Here is a 20962-nt window from a genome sequence, read left to right on the forward strand (position 1 = left end):
GCAGGCCTTTTGTTTTACATGGCTCTCAGAATACAGTAATTATCACACTCACATGGACATTACAGCACACATGCGCAGTACTGAATAAAAGTACAAATGTATTGATATATGACGACAGCCCCTGCTGGGTCCCTTGATTAATGAGCTTAGCGACTTGACTAATTAGACATCATTAATCAGTTGAGCCTGCCTGAACTTAGGCAACATTAAACTGATCATGGGCAGCCTGTTGAATTAAAGAGCGTATGCACTAACCTAGGCCAGAAACACACTTTGTGTAAACATAAAAGTGTGGAGCAAAAGTCACATGCTGTTGCATAATTCTTACCGTTTTGTTCTCACTTCATTTAACTTGCTTAGCACTATTTAGTTTTCAAACTTTTGCTGTGCCATGACAGTCGTTGACCTAAAATACAAAACTACAAAACTGACAAAAATATTAAGCAGCTGTTTTATCAGCAATGATAATAATAACAATAATAGGTAACACTTTATTTTAAGGACCAATTCTCACTATTAACTAGTTGCTGTTTATTAGCTGTTTATTAGTACTACTATTAGTATTAGCCTTATTCTGCGTGGCCACATTTTAAGATCCCTTAATCCTACCCAATACCTAATCTTAACAACTAATTTAATAAACTATTTCTTAAGCAGCAAATAAGCAGTTTGTTCAGGGAAAACTCTTAGTTAACAGTGAATATGTGTTTCCCATTCTAAAGTGGGACACACTTTATTTTAAGGTCCAGTTCTCGCTTTTAACAAACCACTAACTATGGCTTTTTCCTCAATAAACTCCTAATTGGCTGCCTATTAATAGTTAGTAAGGCGGTTGTTAGGTTTATGTATTGGGTAGGATTAGGGATGTCGAATATGATCACGCAGAATAGGTGCTTTATAAGTACTAATTAACAGCCAATATGTTAGTAATAGTGAGAATTGTTCCCTATACTAAAGTTGTACCCTAAAGTGTTAGCTAATAAGAATACGAAATGGTTCACAATCACAGCATATTGACTAGATTAATAGCTGCTAAAAATTCAGCTTTGCCGTGATAGGAATAAATTACATTTTAAAATACATTTAAAATAGAAAACATTTCTTGATTGCAATAATTACACAATATTACTGTTTTCACTGTATTTTTTTTTTATCGCAACACTCAAAAATCTTACTGACCACAAACTTTGGAAAGGCAGTATATTTAAAAGCTTTTTTAAAAATACATTTTTAAGTTATATTTTTGAGCACTGACATTACTTGAAAAAAGGACAGACAGGAGGTCATAAGAGAGGAGAGACTAGAAAAGGAACAGAAAAAAAGATAAGCTCGAGCCAAAACTCGGGTCCCCCGAGTTGTGCGATATGTCAAGAGCTCTGCCCACTAGCCTATGGCTCTGACTCTTTTTTCAAAGCTGAACTGCTATTAAATACTTTCAGACAAGATGTTGTAGCTGAAGATGTCAGACTGCATGTCTACACAGTCTAAGAATTAAAGAATAGCATAGATGGAATAAATGTTTGAGGTAACACTTTAGTAAGGGACCTATTCTCACTATTAACTAGTTGCTTATTAGCATGCCTATTATTAACATATTGGCTGTTTATTAGTACTTACATTACTTATATTAGTGTTTATTACTTATAAAGCACATAAAGTTTTTTTAGGAAAACATTTCAGGAATTACCAAACAATTTCTATACTTTTTAACCTCAAATGCTCGTCTTGTCTAAGCTCTGCCATGTGCATGCGTACTCTGTGTAATCTGGGTCAATATAGTTAGGGTATGTCAAAAAACTCCCATCTCATTTTCTCCTCCAATTTTAAAATCGTCCTACATCACTGCAGAAGTTCCAACCCAGTGTTTACAAAGTAAACATGCAAGAAAGATCAAATGCAGTTTACAAAAAAGGTAAAATTTTTTTTAGAAAATGACTGATCATTTTGCTAGACAAGACCCTTCTTCCTTGGCTGGGATCGTTTAGAGCCCTTGAAACTGCATTTAAACTGCATTTTGGACGTTCAAACTTGCGGGCACCACTGAAGTCCACTATATAACACAAGCTTTTGAGATTAAAAGTATATAAATTGTATTATTTTTATGAAAATAATTGTAATCGTTTCGCTAGATAAGGCCCTTCCTCGGCTGGGATCGTTTACAACCACATTTGGGATCGTTTGAAGCCACATTTCAACTGCATTTTGGAAGTTCAAACTCGGGGCACCATAGCAGTCCATGATATGGAGAAAAAAAACTCAAATGTTTTCCTCAAAAAACATCATTTCTTTACCACTGAAGAAAGAAAGACATGAACATCTTGAATGACAAGGGGGTGAGTACATTATCCGTAAATCTTTGTTCTGGAAGTGAACTTCTCCTTTAAGTCACTTTTAATGACTTTCAGTGCTTTACTTATCTATTACTATTTGGGTTTTTTTCTCAGTAATTTTGGAAAAATCCAGTCATTTTAATAGGAATCCATGTGATTGGGAGTTTCACTTTAGGGCAGAAAAGTTTTTGCTTGGGTTTAAGTTGAAACAGAAAGATGCCAGGTTGAAAGTGACGTCTGTGTAAACAGTGCTTCAATGATCATACACTATTGACAATAGAGCTATTTTTGCTTTTGAAATTTTGCTAATGTGGCCATACCTTTACAGGTTTCTTGTCTACTCACCAGTATCTAGTTTGGTTCCTTTGGTGCAGGCTACGATGGCACCCATGCTCGGTTGAGATGTCATGCCCGCCATCGAGTCCACTGCTACATCTACTATATCTGCACCTGCTTGTGCACAAGCTAACATTGCTGCGACTCCTGCACCCGCCGTATCGTGAGTGTGAACGTGGATAGGGACTTCAGGGAAACTGTCCCGCAGTGCTCCAATCAGTAAACGGCTTGCTTCGGGCTTCAACAGGCCAGCCATATCCTAGGAAAAAAATAGTGCAGAGCTGCTTTTAACCACTCAAGTGCACCCCACAGAAAAGAAAATCACATTATGACGATCACTGTCATTACAGCAGCTCAACAAAGAAAAAGAGAGAAGAAACAGAAATAACAGAGCGAGAATGAGTATTACTGTCAATGTCTTCAGTCATTACACCCTTGAGTAACTGCCAAACACAGCTGAAAATATCATGCTAAGAGTCCTGACACAAAAAAACAGCGGTTACGTTAACAAATCCCTCATCTCTGCCTTTGTGAGTGTGGAACATAAGATTGTCAGGCCAATTCTGTGTGAGCACACGTTTCTGTGGACACGTGATCTACCTTAATCGCCAGTATGTGTGTTCCAGCCTTAACTAGCTCATTGGCCAGCTTCAGGTAGTACTCCAGTGAGTATTTCTGTCTCATGGGGTCAGACACGTCTCCTGTGTAAGAAATGGCTGCCTCCACCACACCTCCCGCTGCCCCTGCAGCTTCCATCCCCAAAAGCATGTTGGGAATATAATTCAAGGAGTCAAAAACACGAAAGATATCCATTCCGTTCTCTTTGGCTACCTCGCAGAATCTAGAGAAAAAGACAGTGAAGATAAATGGAAATAAGGTTGTCAGCCCTGCACTACAGCCAACTCCTTTAAAGCTGACATTTATGGTTTATAAGAGTAAAGAGAGACATTTGTGTGAATGCACATTCAAGTCAAGCCATTGACATCAGAGTTTTTAATGCCTGCCAGAATATTATGTACTTGCCAACAGTTGCCATCAGAAGATTTTATTATGGAATGCGGAAATTCTAAGAAACTCACTGCTATTATAAGGTGTTGTGGGTGGTCGCAAATGCATTGCTATGTGTCTGATAAGGAGTTCTGAGTGAATTTTGACGTGTTGCTAAGGAGTTGTTAGGGGAATGAAACATCTATGTCCAATATTCTGCATATATACATGCTATTACACACTATATTTACACTATTGTATTCAGACAAATGAATATGAGCATCTTTACCAAAGTAACTGTATAACTTGGGAGATTAGTGGGGTATTTGTTACATTTGTGAGCAAACTTTGCCTATTATGAAAGCTTGAGAAAATCCTAACTAATGCGTGTACATGCAGTTTCCTGTAAAAAGAGTAGTTCACCTCCAGAACAAAAATTTACAGATAATGTACTCTTGTCATCCAAGATGTTCATGTCTGTCTTTCTTTCAGCTGTAAAGTTTTTTTAATTTTCTGAGAAAAACATTTCATCATTTCTCTCCCTAAAATGGACTTCTATGGTGCCCCTGAGTTTGAACTTCCAAAATGCAGTTTAAATGCAGCTTTAAATGGCTCTAAATGATCCCAGCCAAGGAATATACTTTTTAACCTCAAATGCTCATCTTGTCTCGGTCTGCCTGAACTTTGTGTTTTCCAGTTCATGACAGGTAGGGTATGTTGGAAAAACTCCCATCTCATTTTCTCCTCCAACTTCAAAATCGCCCTACATCGTTGCAGAAGTACCGACCCAGTGTTTACAAAGTAAACATTCAAAGAAGGTCAAATGCCCTTTACAAGTAAAAGGTAAAACAGTTGGAGGACTTTTGAAGTTGGAGGAGGAAATGAGAGGGGAATTTTTCAACATACCCTAACTGTCTTGAACCGGAAAACACAGACGAGCGTTTGAAGGTAAAAAGTATATTAATTGTAATTGTTTTTAGAAAATAACAGATCGTTCCACTAGATAAGACCCTTCCTCCCTGGCTGGAATAATTTAGAGCCCTTTTAAGCTGCATTCAAACTGCATTTTGGAAGTTCAAACTCGGGGGCACTATAGAAGAAAGTAAAGAAAGAAAGACATGAACATCTTGAATGACAAGGGGGTGAGTACATTATCTGTAAATTTTCATTCTGGAAGTGAACTACTCCTTTATTATTTTAACTAATATTAAAAAATGATTGTGAAGAGCACTGCAACTGTGTTTACCCCTGCTACGGTATCAACTCTAACTCTCTATGGATCAATACATGCACTGCCTTCTTTTGTGTGTGTGTGTTTATGTTGTGCCTACAAATGTAATCACCTAAATTGTGTGGACAAGCCAACAGCACCCACGGGGAAAACAGCTTAATAAACATACTAAACACTATCTTAAACATTTAAATATGCAGAAAGATTTCTGTGAGGGTAGGATAAGGACTAGAGGATAGAGAATAACATTAGCCAACGGATATGTATGTGTTTGTGTGTGTGATCTCACTTGAAAACTGCATTGTCAGGATAGTTTGTGTATCCCACAGCATTGGCTCCACGTAGTAGCATCTGAAATGGGACATTGGGAATCAGAGCTCGGAGCTCCTGAAGTCTCTTCCATGGACATTCCCAAAGAAAACGCATTGCTACATCAAATGTAGCTCCTAGAAAATGCAAGAGAGATACTAAGGTCATGTCAAAGACTGAAGTGATCCTCAGTAATCCAAAACACACACAGAGCTGAGGAACGTCTAAAAAAACTGTTTAATGAATTAGCTTCTTGTGTGAATGTATGTGAAGAAATGACTAAGGAATGACTAAAGACTTTGTGAATGTGTCACGTGCCTCCCCAGTTTTCCAGGCTGAAGAGATTATTGAAGTTGTGGCTCACGAATGGAGCAATCTTTTTGAGGTCGTGTGTCCTGACGCGAGTGGCCAGCAGGGACTGGTGGGCATCTCTGAAGGTAGTGTCCATTAATAGAAGACCCTGGTGCTTTCGAACTGCTCGTGCAAAACCTTCAGGACCCTCCTTCAACAGGACCTCACGTAAGCCCATGGGTGGCTCACCTGGAAGGAAGAAAAAACATTTGTGTATACAGTACACACATAAAGCCACCTGACCTAATCAAAATACCTTAGTAAAAGTATGGGATGATTAGGGGTGTACAATATTTACCAAAAATGTCATCTCAATATTTTCTGGGATCCTGTCGATAACAATAATTAAAACGAAAGTGTGTTTTTAGATTTTTTTTTTTTAAATAATACTTTAAATATAAAACTAAAATCACCAGTAATGGTAATTCCCTGGATGAATGAGTCATTGAGTCAGTTATGTTACCAGTTCATTTATATGGCTGATTCATTCAGGAACAAATAAAGTGACTGTGTTTATAAAAAAATCGCCACCTGTGGTCCAATCTCCTTAAAACTTTGCATGCTTGTTTAGAATCACCTGTCGCATATGCTCAACAGGTTTTGTGAAGTTTTGAGTTTTCCTTTGGGCTTTATAGGATTTTGGGTAAATTTGGACAGGCTCCTGTTCTAAACGAGTCCATTATAGCTTCCCAAAGAGTAATTTATTTATTTTTTTTTGATAATTATTGATGTAGAGAGTCCAGACAACTGTATTGGAGTGATTTTTTTTTCAGATTGAGTCAAAAACCTAGGACTAGTTTGCAAAAGTAGTTTTTTTTTCCCCACATCTTCTCAATCAATTAACAAACAATCTGATTGACAGCAGTGGTTCTACAGGCAAAGTTTTCTGGGATGGGGACTTCTATCGTATGATACGAAAATTGCGTGTATGTGTTCAATGTACAATGATTAACGCTTTTGAAAAACGCGATATTGCCCCCAGTGGCTTATTTATTACAGACATTTGTGGCACTTTGGACCTAGACCGTGCACATCAATTTTCACGTTGTTAGAACAAATGGTTGAATAGGTATAGACATTTTTATGTTTTTTTTTTCCCTTCTTATAGCAATACAAATGTCCAAGTGGCCAAACTCCACAATTTCAGGAGTTATAGACATTTTACTAAAAGTGGCCCCGTCCATTTTAAATGTTTTGGCATCCCTTTGCGACGGTGAGTCTAAAGTTTTTTTTGATAATTATTGATACTCACTCTCCAGAGAATCTTTTTGCACTGGTTTGGTTCCGATTGGGTAGATTTGTCAAAAAATCTGAAATACCCGAAAATTTCAGCAGGCTCATAATAGAATATGAGGCATATGTTTTGTCTGACGTGAGCCAAGGATTCCAGTGACATAAGATACTTGACTTTTGTTCGATGTAGTGCCCCCGTCAGGCTGATTGGGGCAAGCCTTGGTGGCGTTGTCAGCAGTTTGAGTACTACCATCCCTCTCTATGACTTACAGTTTGGTCTGCACGATCAGTTTTATGTGCAGATTGCTGCTCCTTGGCCATTCTAGTAGTTGCAATAGTGTTTCAGCGCTATGCAATTGAACCCCTAAAAATCACAGCTTTTTGTAGCTTGGAGATCTATAATGCAATTTTAGACTCTTTTAGATAGGGAAACAGCCAAAAAACCATGGGAAAATATCCCATTGGGTTTTTGTCTTATATCAGCATTGTATATTCTGGGGCCTCTGACTGCATTCTAATGCAATGAATGTGTGCATTAAGGCATTTTATTTTTTATTTTTTTGCAAAATGAGTGACATAGCTACTTGTCAGCTTGCACATATTTAAAACGACAATTAGTAGCATCATGGATACATATCGCACACCCCTAGGGACTGTATCTACTATTTATCTACTATTAACAACTGACAGTCTTTGATGAACAGCTATGGGCTGACGTTGCAGTAATCTGACTGCTTCTCATTGTGGGCCTGTCACACGTACAGCTTTGAAACAGGTGATCAATTAAATGAGTGCCACTGACACTTCTCACTGATTCCTTGTCATGCAATGTCTTGTTTTGGCAGCCAATCAAAGTAAACTCAAAATAAGAACAGGAACACCACATGAATGTTTGCTGAGGAGAACAGAAAGAAAATGTTGTGCTGAGTAGTTTAAACCAGGCCACATTTCTCTGCTAAACCTGCATTGTTTTTCTGCCTGGAGCTCACGGGTCAGTGCCAAAGCTACGAGAATCCACCAACCAACAGACAATGGGAAATTCCTACTATTTATAGGTCTCAGATGTGGCAGCTTGAGGGGCCATTAACCCAGCAGGCAGGTGGTGGTACAGTCAACTCTCTCTATTAATGCAAATGAGGCAAACACATAAAAACTCTCAAAAAAACTGGGTGGGTTGCTAGCTTATTCAAGCGAAAATCAAATCAAATCATGCTGTCCAATGAGAGAGGGAGTATGAGATAAAAAAGGACGGGGGAGACCAATGATAGAAATGCGGTAAGTAAGACATTGATGCATAGATTTGCATATTTCAAGGCATAAATACACCCACATGTGAGTTTAAATGTATGTGCTGCTGTGGGAATGTCTCTGTATGAAACGCTGGCGGCCATATAAAAGGAAAGATGAAGGCCAAAGCCTATTTATCGCTTATTGTGTGTGTCTGAAACGCACATGCAACACACACAATGCAGAGGAGCATCTCATGAGGCTTGGGATACACCTACCACAGATGTGACCTACTTACACAGACACTTGCATTTTTTATCCCATGAAAGACCTTTTCCACACAAACACCTACATAGACAACACGTATTTGGTCCAATTGTGTAGGGGGGATGATTTTGTACATGCTCTGCAAACTACAACCAGTCCCACTGAGAACTCTCATCTAAACATTGAGAATGGGAAGAAAGTGGGAAAACTTTTTTTGGTTAGGCATACTTATGTGCATACAATCCATCAAGGGTCCTTTGGGAATTATTTTACACATCATGCTCAACAAACAAGAAAAAAGGTATGCCAATGAGAAAAGGAGAAAATTGGCTAAATTAATTGCGCACACATATGCATACACATATCCATCCCTTAGGAATCTCTCTTTCTCTCTCACACACACACACGCAGAGGGAGTGTGGTATGCGGCTCACACACACCTAAACCCCTGTAATGAGATTTCTAATGTGGCCGGATCCCTCTTTCATTTGGCAGAGGGAAGGAGAGAAGGGAAGGATTAAAGCTGCATTATCACACTCTCGTCCATCCACAGAGAGAGAGAGAACAGAGTGGGGGGAGTGCTGCCAGTGTTTAGGGCAGCTATAAACAAGAGTATGAATTCCACAAACATCTGTTGTGGTACACTTTTAATGTGGCAAGTATGAGATATGTGTGTGCTGTGTAAGGGTGTAACTAAACTAAAAGAAACTAAAAGTATCTAAAACTAATGTAAAAGCAACAATGCTACTAAATTAGCAACAGTTTACCCAAAAATGAAAATTATTCATTTAGTCTTATTTAATTTCATGCACATATAAACACAAAAATCAGTCACACTATGACTTTTGCCTCAATAAACTTGATTTCAAAAAACTGATTTTCTGCTTATTAATAGTTAGTATTCCTAGGTATGGGGTAGGATTAAAGGTAGAGTATGAAAATTACCCCATGATTTACTCACCCTCAAGCTATCCTAGGTGTATATGGCTTCTTCTTTTAAACCAATACAACCAGAGCTACTTTAAAAAATGTCTTGGCTCTTCCAAGATGACATAAGACGTAGGCGAATGCAGTAACGAACGCAGAAGTGACAAACATGAAAGTGCAGTGGAGAGAGCAAAACAAAACACCGGTCATGAATTAGAAGTATAAAACGAGGATTTTTTTTAAAGTAAAGTAAAATAAAGTGAAATGTCAGAGGATTTCGATATAAGCCAAGAGGAGACTGGTTTTCCTTTACTGTAAACAAAACTCGGAACTCCCAAGACTAACATATTCTCCCCATAATAACCCCTGGAGCCATGTGGAGTAATTTTTATGATAAATAGATGCACTTTATTGGACTTCAATATCTCAACAGCCATTCACTGCCATTATAAAGCATCAACTCTGATTGTATTCATCTGAAAGAAGAAAGCCATACACACCAGGATGGTTTGAGGGTGAGTAAATCATGGGGATAATTTACATTTTTGGGAGAATTATCCCTTTAAGGGATTTAAAATATGGTCATGCAGAATAAGGAATTAATTTGTGCCTTATAAGTACTAATAAACAGCCAATTTGCTAGTAATAAGAGTGCTAATTAGTGCTGTGCAATGATTAATCATGATTAATTCAATCCAAAATAAAAGTTTTTGTTTACATAATATATGTGTGTGTTCTGTGTATATTTATTATGCATATATAAATACACACACATACAGTATATATTTTGAAAATATTTACATGTATTTACATGTATATATATTGATATAATTAATATTATATATAAACATTTAAAACATAAATATATGTGTGTGTATTTATACATACATAATAAATATACACAGCACACACACACATATTATGTAAACAAAAACTTTTCTTTTGGATGCAATTAATTGCGATTAATCGTTGCACAGCACTAAACTAGTTACTAGTGAGAAGTTGTCCCTAAACTAAAGTATTACCAAAAAATGATTTTTGTTTCTAAGATGAATGAAAGTGCTATGAGATTGGAGTGACATCCTTCCTAACTTATTTTTGAATACTTATTAAATTTTGTTTTTCCTCAGATAAAACTATTGTATGGATTCAAAATACTTAGAATATACAGTAATGCACAGGTCATAAGAACCCCTTTAATGATGCTTTTATGGTGCTACGTCACCCTTTTTAAAGCTTAAAAGCTGTACTCCATTCATTGCAAATGCATGTAAATGCAATGAAAAACATGCCCAGGCAACACACTCTAGTGACAACTGTTTTGCAGAATTGGTGGCGAATACTTACGAATTTTCATGAGATTATTAGTACTTTGTACAGTCTGCTTTACGCCCCATTGAGGTTTAGATTTGGACCTTCATATGTATTTTTTTTGGTTTTGTTTTTGTACAAATCAAATTATATTAATACAAAATCAGCAACTCATTAAAATAGTTACATTTTTTCATGAGATCGGTTAGACCAGGACATTCTTTAAAACTTCCCATTTATAGTGTTTAATGGAAAAAAATGAGGTAAGTAAATAGTAACAAAATGTTCCATTCAGGTTCGTTTTTGTTTTAAAGCAGTGCAACTTTTACAGAAACAAGCAGATTTTACACAGTAAAAAGTAATTTGTAACTTGGGAACCTACAGTTTCAAAGTATCTTTCCCAATTGCATATCTGTGTGTGTCATACCCAAAAAAACAGAAGGAACGACTGGATCAACAGATGAAGATTTGGCTTTCACTGGAATAGGAGTCATGGGTCCATTTACCATTATGTGACCTGTGGAGAAAAACAGCAGATGTTTAAACACAAATGCATTCACACACATTTTAGCCTATCACAGGTGCAAAACAATGATGAATACACACACACACACACGCACGCACACACTGACCCAGATAGTGCAGGAGTTTCTGGGCTCTGTTCTGAGTAGGCTTGAGGTTGAAAAGCTCCTGGTTCTCATCAATAAACTGGGTGTCAACTGTGGCGTACAGGAACTGGCCATTGCTCAATACATTCTGAAGGAAGGGGATATTAGTCTGAAAGAGAAGAAGAGAGAGAGAGGTTTAGATAATCAACTGACAGTCACAGCACAAGCATTTATGCAATATGTGTGGCAATGGGCAACAGAGCAAGTTATAGTCAATTTCGACAATTGCCAAATATTAATTATCTGAGGAAAAATGTGAGAAATCCTGCATGTGCAAAACTGCCAATTGTTATGCAGTTACTAAGATGTTCTGAATGCAATTATGTGGCTGCTATGGTGTTTCTATAAAGTCATTAAGTTGTTCTGAGTGGTTGTAGTATGAGGTTATGTGAATGCTAGAGTGTTGCTATATATCTATACAAGTTGTGCTGAGTGGCTTTAGAGCAGGGCTGTGCAATTCCGGTCCTGTAGAGTTTAGTTCCAACCCTACTCAAAAACATCTGCCTGTAATCCAAGCAATCCTTCACGACTTTTAATCCTGTTTTATCATTCATCTAATCCTTAGTATGAGCAATAATAATTCTATTTTCCTTAGCAAGTACCACTTACGCCAAAGAAACAATCAAACAAATACAATCCAGAACATTATTTGTGATGCTAACAAAGAGCAAAGCATCAAGATGGACTGGAGCCCATAATTGTCCACTTCATTGGCAGTGTTGTTTAGTACTCTCACAGGCCGTGGGAAGTTTGCATTGTAATCTGTATTGTCTGAAAGCACTCGGTTCTTTGCTGATGGCTTCTATAAATGCATTAGCATTTCAGACAGCTGCAGTTCTGCCATAACTGAGCTCCTGCACTGGAATAGGCCCCTAGACTGCAGCTATCAAAACAGCAGTGCACACCGCTCACTGCACCAATAAACACTGTTTTAGCGTATGCAATGGGGCATGAGACAGGAATGTGTGTCGTATGACAGAAAGAAACAAGCATAAAGCAAGTGCAGAAAAGAGATGGGGGTTTGTGTGCATTTTTATGTGACATACAGAAAGAGATCTACAAAGTGCAATGGGACTACAAGAGAGACAGGAGATGATGTCAAAGTAAGAATATAAAAAAAGATCTTGTGGAAAATGCAATGATGTTACATCTGAATTCAATCCCTTTCAGAGCTTACTACACTGACTGACACTTTGTCTCTACTATGTTGCCAGTATCTCTGCAAATACACACACACAGAGGGATGCCCTTAACTCACATACGTCACACACTGTGTTCTACAAAGGGATCAAAACCCAATTACCAAGCAAAACTTGAAAATAGGGGATTTCTCAAGAGGATTCCAAAGGAAGCTGAGGAGTTAATGGAGGATTTAATGCAGTTTTCTCTCCTATTCTTCTCCTGCTTGGATCTAATGTGATGAGTGATGAACAGTTATGAAAAGAACAGCCCGAGAAAACACAGATGAAGTGCTAAAGAAAAGTCATGGATGAAAGAAGGACTGTGAAAATCAGTTTTACTGGTCTTGTACATGTATGCTGCAGAAAAGAAGAGTTTGGTAGTGATAAAGCAGCCAATGTCTTGCTTTTCATGTCATTGTTGCTCTAATTTGGCTGTCGTTCACTCCTGTGAGACCCTGCAGGGTCAAATTCAGTCTCTGTCTTTGCTTTTTTGGCCTCATTTAACAGATCGGCTTTCACAGCAGTCTTATCTCTCTGTTTCTCTCAAATTGTTTTCTGTTTAATCATGTCCGTCTTTTGATAGAGAAGCCTCTCATTTTCTATGCTTCTTGGTCTTCACTGTTTCTGCTCCTTGATTTTGATCCAGTACATTCCATTGAATTCAGTTTGGTTCAACTGATTATTTCCGATCACATGGTTTGGTTCAACTTGACTCAGTTTGACTCATTACCCTTGATTCAATTAACTTACTTATTATTACTATTCCTAGTCTTTGATACAGTTACTTTTGGTTTGACTCAGTTCATCTTATTCAGATTATTAGTTCTTATTCAATTCAGTTTGGTTTAACTTTGTATTCCTGAGCACTGATTTAATTTAGTTTGATTCGACTTGATTTGACTCAGTTAAGCTCAGTCTAGTTTAGCTGAGATTAACTCAATTAAAGTGAATAAAATCCTAAAAGTAATCCATATGAACTGAGCAGTAAACACTGATCAGCGCAGATACTGCACACAGAGCTCATCAAACATGGTAAAAATAGAAACTTAATATTTGAGTGACACATGAAAACAATGTGTTCATTATATGTGCATTGTGTTTATATGTGAGAAAAAATCATCACATAAAGCAATTATGTCTCTTCAGAAGATTAAACCACTCAATTCATGTGGATTATTATTATTATTTTTACAATAGAACTTGTGTATGGTTATTTTATTTTAAGTGTAAGATGAGATTTGTAGTGTATATTTAATGTATGTACAAGACATATTCTAATAATTAGAAAGAAAACTTGAGCACATGTTATAATCTACAGAGAATTAAGAAATTCTAGTGATATTTCACAACTTGCTTAAGTCCACTGATTCCAGCTGTCCATCTGGTCTGTGGTAACGAAGCAAAGCCAAAAACCAACTGATATTAAAGAGAAAGATAAACTGAGCAACATCAAAGACAGATCTGACCCCATCTTACACAATATATATATATATATATGTATATATATATATATATATATATATATATATATATGTATGTATATATATATATATATATATATATATATATATCTTTCTAAATGTTAGATAAACTGAATATTTGTTAAACACTTCAAATTTCCAAACAGACCTGTGGCAAATTGTGCCTGTTTCAAACAGGTCTGTGACTGGCCACTATCTTTTTATTTGTACAAAGAGCAACACACACAAACAAACAAACAAATAAACAAATTACCATGAATGTGCACAATTCTATGCAAAATAAAGGTCTGAGACAATTTAATGAAAGGCCTTTATTTGTCTGTCTAGCGGGGTCTGACAAAGCAAAGTATAGTCCTGTCAGCGTAATTGACATCTGTTCAAGAACAAACAGTTCTTGAAAAAAAAAAGCACAACCAAAACACACATACACATTCTTCCTAAATGTGTGAAGCCATTAGTGCATGAATAGAGGCCTGTCAAGTAATCCATCGTTCCATCTATCCATCTGTCTCTCTCTCTTTTTCTACTAAACTGCAAAAGCGTATTAACAGACATGGTAAACACACAACAAAATTCATGTCAAGGCATACGCCAAAAAAATATAAGTGCAAAGCAAATGCTGCGTTAATACCATGCGCTGTCCGTGGTGCTGAACAGAGTTTTTGTGCATGAGACAAAACAAGAAAGAGTTCGATACTCAGTGTGACACTGTCTCTGTGATTAATTGTCTTCTTTTTTGATTTGTATGTGTTATAGCAATGGTGTGAATGCGCTATGACTAAATGTGTATGAGGATGGGGGAGGAACTAAATATAGAGGAACACAAAATGCACACATTGCTCTCTCACAGACAGACTCAGATGCATTCAGTAGGGTGGGGGTGGAGGCCCTTCTGCATAGTGTGAAAATAAATATTAGTTGACTAATATGGGCTTTTCAATGGCCTAACGCAAAACCCAAAACAGTGGCTCCAACATTATTAGGACACTTAAGCCGCTGTTACAAATGTATAAATGTCTTTGCAGTAGATAAAGACATGCACCATATAGCAATACCATATAAGTCATTAGTGGATATTAGGGTACTATTATTATTATAATTTAATGGATTTTGGTTAATACTGGATATTTAATTGTGTACACACACCCCTGCTTTTTCATCACTGAAAGTTTTTCTTTCAAACACTTCTAATTTAATAACACTGTTAAATGTAATCCTCAACATATTTCTAAAAAATAATTTCCATTTTTCATCCTGTACCTTGTAATTTTGTGATGGCTATAATCATTTAGAACATTTATAACTACTAATTTTAACTAATTACCACACACACAATATCATTTCAATATTGATGGCTTACTAGCATTGGGCAGAATTTAAATAGTGGTGCATCGTATATTTATATATTTTTAATATCTGATCCGAATATCTAAAAATAATGTCTTTTAAACAGGTACATTTTTTCCACTGTTATTTTGACTCGGTTGGTTGCCTTTTTGTACAATTCATTGCGTTAACAATGTTGCTCATTAGTCATGGACACAAGCTGTCAGAACTAACACACCTTGCACCACACACACACTGTAATTCTCTTTATATATGGTTATATATTATGGACATAGCTAATCAAAGATGATGTAAAATTGACATCTCCCATAAAATCAGACTAACAGCTTGAAAAAATATAATTATTTAGCTTAATAGCTAAATGATAGCTTATCTTATAATGATAGCAAAGCTTATCGTTGTGAATCAGGGTAAGGCAAGACACAAGGCAAGTTTTGAACACTGATTTTTTTATGTACTGTATTTTCTCAATAATTGTTTTTTTGTTCATTTTTAACTATACAGTCTTCTATACTGCAGCTTTAATCATATCACTTCAGAGTCAGACACAAAATATGTTGAAGTAACTCTTCTGTTCATTACACACAGTTTATTGGCTAATGCAGATAATCTCATGTCGTCTAAATGTTGTCAGATTAATCCACCTGCCCACTATATAACTAAGAATAGACAAGTATAACAGTGAGCACAAAGATGAGGAAGGAGTGCTGTTTTTCAGTAGTGTTACACACCACTGCATTCTAATCAACTGAACAAATGAGATGCGTCACATCTGAATAGTCTTTCTTTCTAATAAACCTCATACACAATAAACACACACATGCATACCTACACAAGCTGCTTTCTTTAGGATGCTGCATATTTATTATTAGTCTGGAGTGTTGATGTGTTGTTGACGTGCAAGTTTTTAGTGCTGTGTCAGTGTATAAAAGTGTTTGAGTCTTGTATGGTATTGGTTTGTGCTTGCCAGAATGTGGCCACCATTTTCCATATCATTATGGAAATAAACCAGCATATTGTAAAGATATTGTAAAATGCTTTTTAAAATGAAAAATGACACCAATGAAAATATAAAACTCTTAAGATAACACCATTACATATTCTCTCTCTGTCTGTCTGTCTCTCTCTCTCTCTTTCTTTCTCATTACTCGGTGTGTGTTTGCCTTTAACTGGGTAAATTCGAAGGCTGTTCATAACTCATCTATTCCAATAATAACTAATAAGACAAGACAAATATAGCAGGCAGAAATGGAAAGAGGTTCCCAGTGATGGTACAGCTAGATAAATCACACACACACACACACACACACTTACACGTCGGTTCTTAAACACACACTTTCTATCTTTCTCTATTTCCTTCTATTTCTCAGATATACAAATATCACATATGTTTGTTTTTCAAGATGGAGACTTCCATTGACTTCTATTGTTTTTAAACTGAGTTAATGAAATTTCCTATCGTTTACATCGAACCATCACAGAAACAGAATTTACAAAATGACCTAATTTAGTATATTAAGCCGACCTCCTCACGGGGACCATTTTATGCTGGTGATTTCAAGTTTTGCTATCTTTTGCAGGGAGATTTCATGGATTTCAATATTGTAGGCAAAACAAACAAACAAATATATGAGGAATATGAACAAATGTGTATATGTGAGCAAATGTGTACGTGTACATGTCATGTGTACATGTCATGTGTCCGGGAGTGAAAATCTCTTATTAACAGCAGGTAGCAGTAAGAGCTAAATCAATCCTTTCTGTGTTTGATGTACATCTTCATCTCCTTCCTCTCCGTATCACTCTCTTCCATCCATTTCTCCATACTTCTGCTTCTCTATCATCTCTTCCTCTATCGCTCCCTCGCTACCCCGACCATCACACTCAGCCAATACTGCTGGAGGCTGTCCATCTCTCTCTCTCTTTCTCTTTCTCTCTCTGTCTTTTAGCCCCCTCCCTCACTCTCTCTCTCCTGGTATCAGTGCGTGTAGTCGACACTCGCTCCTTAGTCGCTCGCTGGCTCACGCAAACATCTCAGCTGCTTGCAAAAGAAGAAGAAAAAATATGTGTAGAAACCTGAGAAAAACTGAACAAGAAGCAAATGAGAGTATGCAGGGGAACTGCTAAAAATATCTAGCTGTACAAAAAATCTGTCATTTTTCTTCTCACGTTCGCTCTAGTTTTTCTTTTTCTGTTCTGTTGTTCCCTGGATACCTGACCGACAGGATTAAAAATGACTTAAATTTCAATCAGCTGTGGCAGGAGAGAAAGAAAAAGGGATGAAAAAAGAGGAGTTTGTCCTCTGAAGAGATTCAGCGGCACACAGCTGGTGAGAACGAGGGAGTGTTAGACGGAGAGAGAGAAATCAAGAGAGGGAGGGAAGAGGACTGGAGTCCGAAAGAGAGAGAAAGAGGGTCTTGTTTCGCTTTTGAGGGAGCCCGGAGTCGGATCGCCGTTTCCTGTAGGACTACTCGACTGGAAATGCTGGAAAAGCAGGTTTGTGGGAATGCGTTTGTCATGTATGTGTCATTTGAATGATGGATTTTAAAATGGATATTGAGAGCAAAGAAAAGACACTGCTGTTAAGGACTATAAAAAAGACAAATGGATAAGGAGACAGAGAGATGGTGCTTAAATGAAAGCTTGTCAGTCTGCATGGTGACATGTCTGACGCCATATAAGACAGCTGCTTAACTCCTCTCTCCCTCTCTCTCTCTCTCGCTCACACACACACACACACACACACACACACACACATTAACTAGTAGTCACAGTCTCACACACAAAGCAGCACACACTGTCACCGCACCCACAGATTAAAAAACACTCTGTCTGCATCTGTGATTCTCTTGACGCAAACACACGCACACACATGCACACAGGAGGTGTTTAATTTGAATGCTGTCTGTGCTGTCTGAGACACGCTCAAGATGAATGACAAGCTGAAGAGGACACAAAAATACCTAGAGATGTGTGTGTGATAGAAAAGGAGCAGAGAGAGAGAGAAGGTGAGAGACAAAATGACAAGAAAACACTTTGGTGACATTTCCAAGAGGGATCAATGTTTTTCGGACGAGGTGAGAAAAAATGGAAAACAGTGAGAGACATAGATGACTAAACAAGGAGAGTGCAAAATAGAGAGACATCAGGGCTGGTGTCCGGGGCTGGGAGGGGGGTGTCCTGAGCCCTGCGATGGGGCTGTATGGGGGGACTACTAGGGTTATAATCATTTAGCCCAAGGGAGAGTGGGTCCATTTAGTACTGGACTATGTATGCATTTCAGTGGCAGCCATCGATGACATCAGAAGAAACATGTAATTAAATATTATCTCTCCCCACTGGAAAGAAAAATCCCAAATGAGATCTTGTTAATATCTCAATCAATTCTCCTTGATGGCAAGTTAAAAGCAGAGCAAATGGAGCTGAGGTCTCCTGCTTCTCAGATTTTTCCTCCTGAGAAAGACCCCAGTAATCTGATATTCATATCAGAAGAGATCTCAAGAATGTCCCATTCTAACTGTGCTCAAATTTGGCAAGATACCAAGACATTTCAAAGTCATTTTTTAGCAGAATTGTATTTATTGTTTTTTTTTTCATATTATTTTCAAAATTATGCATAATCTGTATTTGTTTACCATTTTTATACATTTATGTATTCTTATCTGTGTTCAATCAACAATTGTGATATTTGTATTTCCACCCAGGAATTTTAGAAGAAACATCTGTGACAACAATGAACTATAATTCGTTTAACAAATGCTTGAATAAATCCCATTAAATTGTCTTCTGGGTTTTAGTTTCAGTGTCTCTGTGTATGTGTGTATTTAGAACAACAATTGAAATTAATTGTTATTTTTATTTGTTTCTTCCTCCCTCTCATTCCATACTCATGCTCCCCATTTAGTCGTCCCTCCCTCCCACCATCCCATTTTTCTCTGTGCTTGGGACGTTTTGCCGTGAGACATAAAGGCCTCAGAACTGGCAGCTCACTGTAATTCGACACTGAAAGACGAATGGAACAAAACAACTGAAGAGGCGAATGCATGAAAACAACAATCAGAACAATTTGGAGGAGAACACAAACAAGGTGCACATCTGGAATAAGGAATAAACAGACTGACAGAATGAGAGAACGCAAAATGAGGAGGTGTTGAAGGGGAAAATGAGCACATGAACATGGCAGGTGGATGAAGAGGAGCAGGAATAGAAGGTGAGAGGAAGATAAAACAGCGGGATCCTGGAAAATAGACGAAAAAAACAGCTGGAAAGAGTCAAAGGTGGAAGAATATGGTAAGAATCTTAAAATGCGTTCAGTGGAAATGTGAAACTGCTGGTAGGCCCTAAGGCCAAAATGTTTCACAGCAGGAACATTTTAACAAGGGAAGAGCATATCCCAGTGCATATTCCAGATACGAGTGGAAATGAGAATCTGACTCAAGTTAAATCCTCATGTTTGAAGTGTGCACATGGACACAGGATAAACACATAAGCACACGCAGACGCTCCTCAACCTTGACGAGGGATAAACACCCCCGTCTGGATTAAAACACACTTCAGAAACTTAAACACATGCAGATAAACACCTGGAAATGAGCAGCTAATTGAACTGGGATCAACACAGACAGAAAAGGTAAATACTCTCACTCACACAAATACACACATATATACTGGAATGGTTGAAGACTAATGGACAAGGCAATTGACTGGCCTAAGATGAAAGATGCAGGGCAGAAAATCTTTACCCAGCTTTTGTATGCGCAGTCCTGTTCTCCATCCTTCAGCACACACAGTGGAACATTTTATCTCTTAGAGGTTGCTCTTTCAGAACTCAGGAGACTTAATGGTGTTCCGAGTTTCATTTAAGTATTGATTTTGTCTCCAAAAAAAAATTAAATGAGACTAATGCCTGGCATACAGGGTCTTTTCACAGTAAGCTGCCTATATAGACAGCCACTTTCTTAAGACACTTTCACATTTACCATTTATGTGTATTTTCATGAGCAAAGTCTAGTCATTTCAACAGCACTCCACAAAATCTGGAAATTCTTGTGAGGATGAAACATTTCCTCACACAGATTTCGCAAGAAGTTAATCAAATTTCTCATATGGATTCACTGCACTGACTAACAGAAATTTACCACACCTTAAAGCAGTATCCTACACAGATGGAAGGATACTCACAAATCACCACTGATTCCAATAGAGTTTGGTGTCTGCATGTTGTTTTTGTTATTGAATATCAAAATTTTAATCAAAATAACACTTTATGGGATGTAGGTGACTGCAGTGGATTCTGGGATTTGGGCAAAATGATGTATCTTAAGTTGTCTACCTTTCAAAACAGCTTTTGCATAGCCATAGCAACACTGGCTCAACCAACAGCATGAGTTTGAGGCGGGGCTATTTGTTTGCCAGACCAATGGCAGACAGTGGTGTTCCGGAAACAATGTTTTTGTATTTCTGTTTGCTGACACATCAGTTCTACACGTCACATTTCAAGAGATCTCATTTGTTATTTTCCTTCCTATGCTTCACTTCCTGTCTGAAAATATGTGTGGTGGTTGTATATTGCGGTGTTTTGGAGGAAGAGCTAGATGTTGGCCTTTTGTAGTCTTTTAAACAGCTGTAAGTTTGACTAGATACATTTGAATGGGTCAGAGAACAACATTCTGCTCTACAAACGGTATGATTGCACACAAATACCTCACTCCCTAAAATGAAAGAAAGATGTGTATATCCAGTTATTTATGGAGCTCAAAGTATGTTTTTGGGCATT

The 20962-nt window shown here is 37.4% G+C and overlaps 2 protein-coding genes across 3 annotated transcripts in view; one reads left to right on the plus strand and one right to left on the minus strand.

Annotated features, from left to right (window-relative positions):
* Positions 1 to 20962, minus strand: part of pcxb (pyruvate carboxylase b) — a 203517-nt gene that overhangs the window by 42184 nt on the left and 140371 nt on the right. The window contains exons 11-16 of the mRNA XM_051114648.1: positions 11142 to 11286; positions 10937 to 11026; positions 5512 to 5733; positions 5174 to 5330; positions 3267 to 3507; positions 2676 to 2925 (exon numbers count right to left, since the gene is read on the minus strand). Of these exons, the coding sequence (XP_050970605.1) occupies positions 2676 to 2925; positions 3267 to 3507; positions 5174 to 5330; positions 5512 to 5733; positions 10937 to 11026; positions 11142 to 11286 (1105 nt within the window). The remainder of the gene's footprint in view (positions 1 to 2675; positions 2926 to 3266; positions 3508 to 5173; positions 5331 to 5511; positions 5734 to 10936; positions 11027 to 11141; positions 11287 to 20962) is intronic.
* The window catches only part of LOC127168096 (leucine-rich repeat and fibronectin type-III domain-containing protein 4), a 28172-nt gene continuing 24407 nt past the window's right edge, over positions 17198 to 20962 (plus strand). Inside the window, exons 1-2 of one of the 2 annotated variants that reach the window (XM_051114649.1) lie at positions 17198 to 17682; positions 19091 to 19816. The gene's annotated coding sequence lies outside the window, so the exon portion shown is untranslated. The remainder of the gene's footprint in view (positions 17683 to 19090; positions 19817 to 20962) is intronic. The other variant, XM_051114650.1, reaches the window with a different exon arrangement.

The sequence above is a fragment of the Labeo rohita genome, chromosome 7, assembly GCF_022985175.1.
Source record: "Labeo rohita strain BAU-BD-2019 chromosome 7, IGBB_LRoh.1.0, whole genome shotgun sequence".
NCBI classification, from domain to species: domain Eukaryota; kingdom Metazoa; phylum Chordata; class Actinopteri; order Cypriniformes; family Cyprinidae; genus Labeo; species Labeo rohita.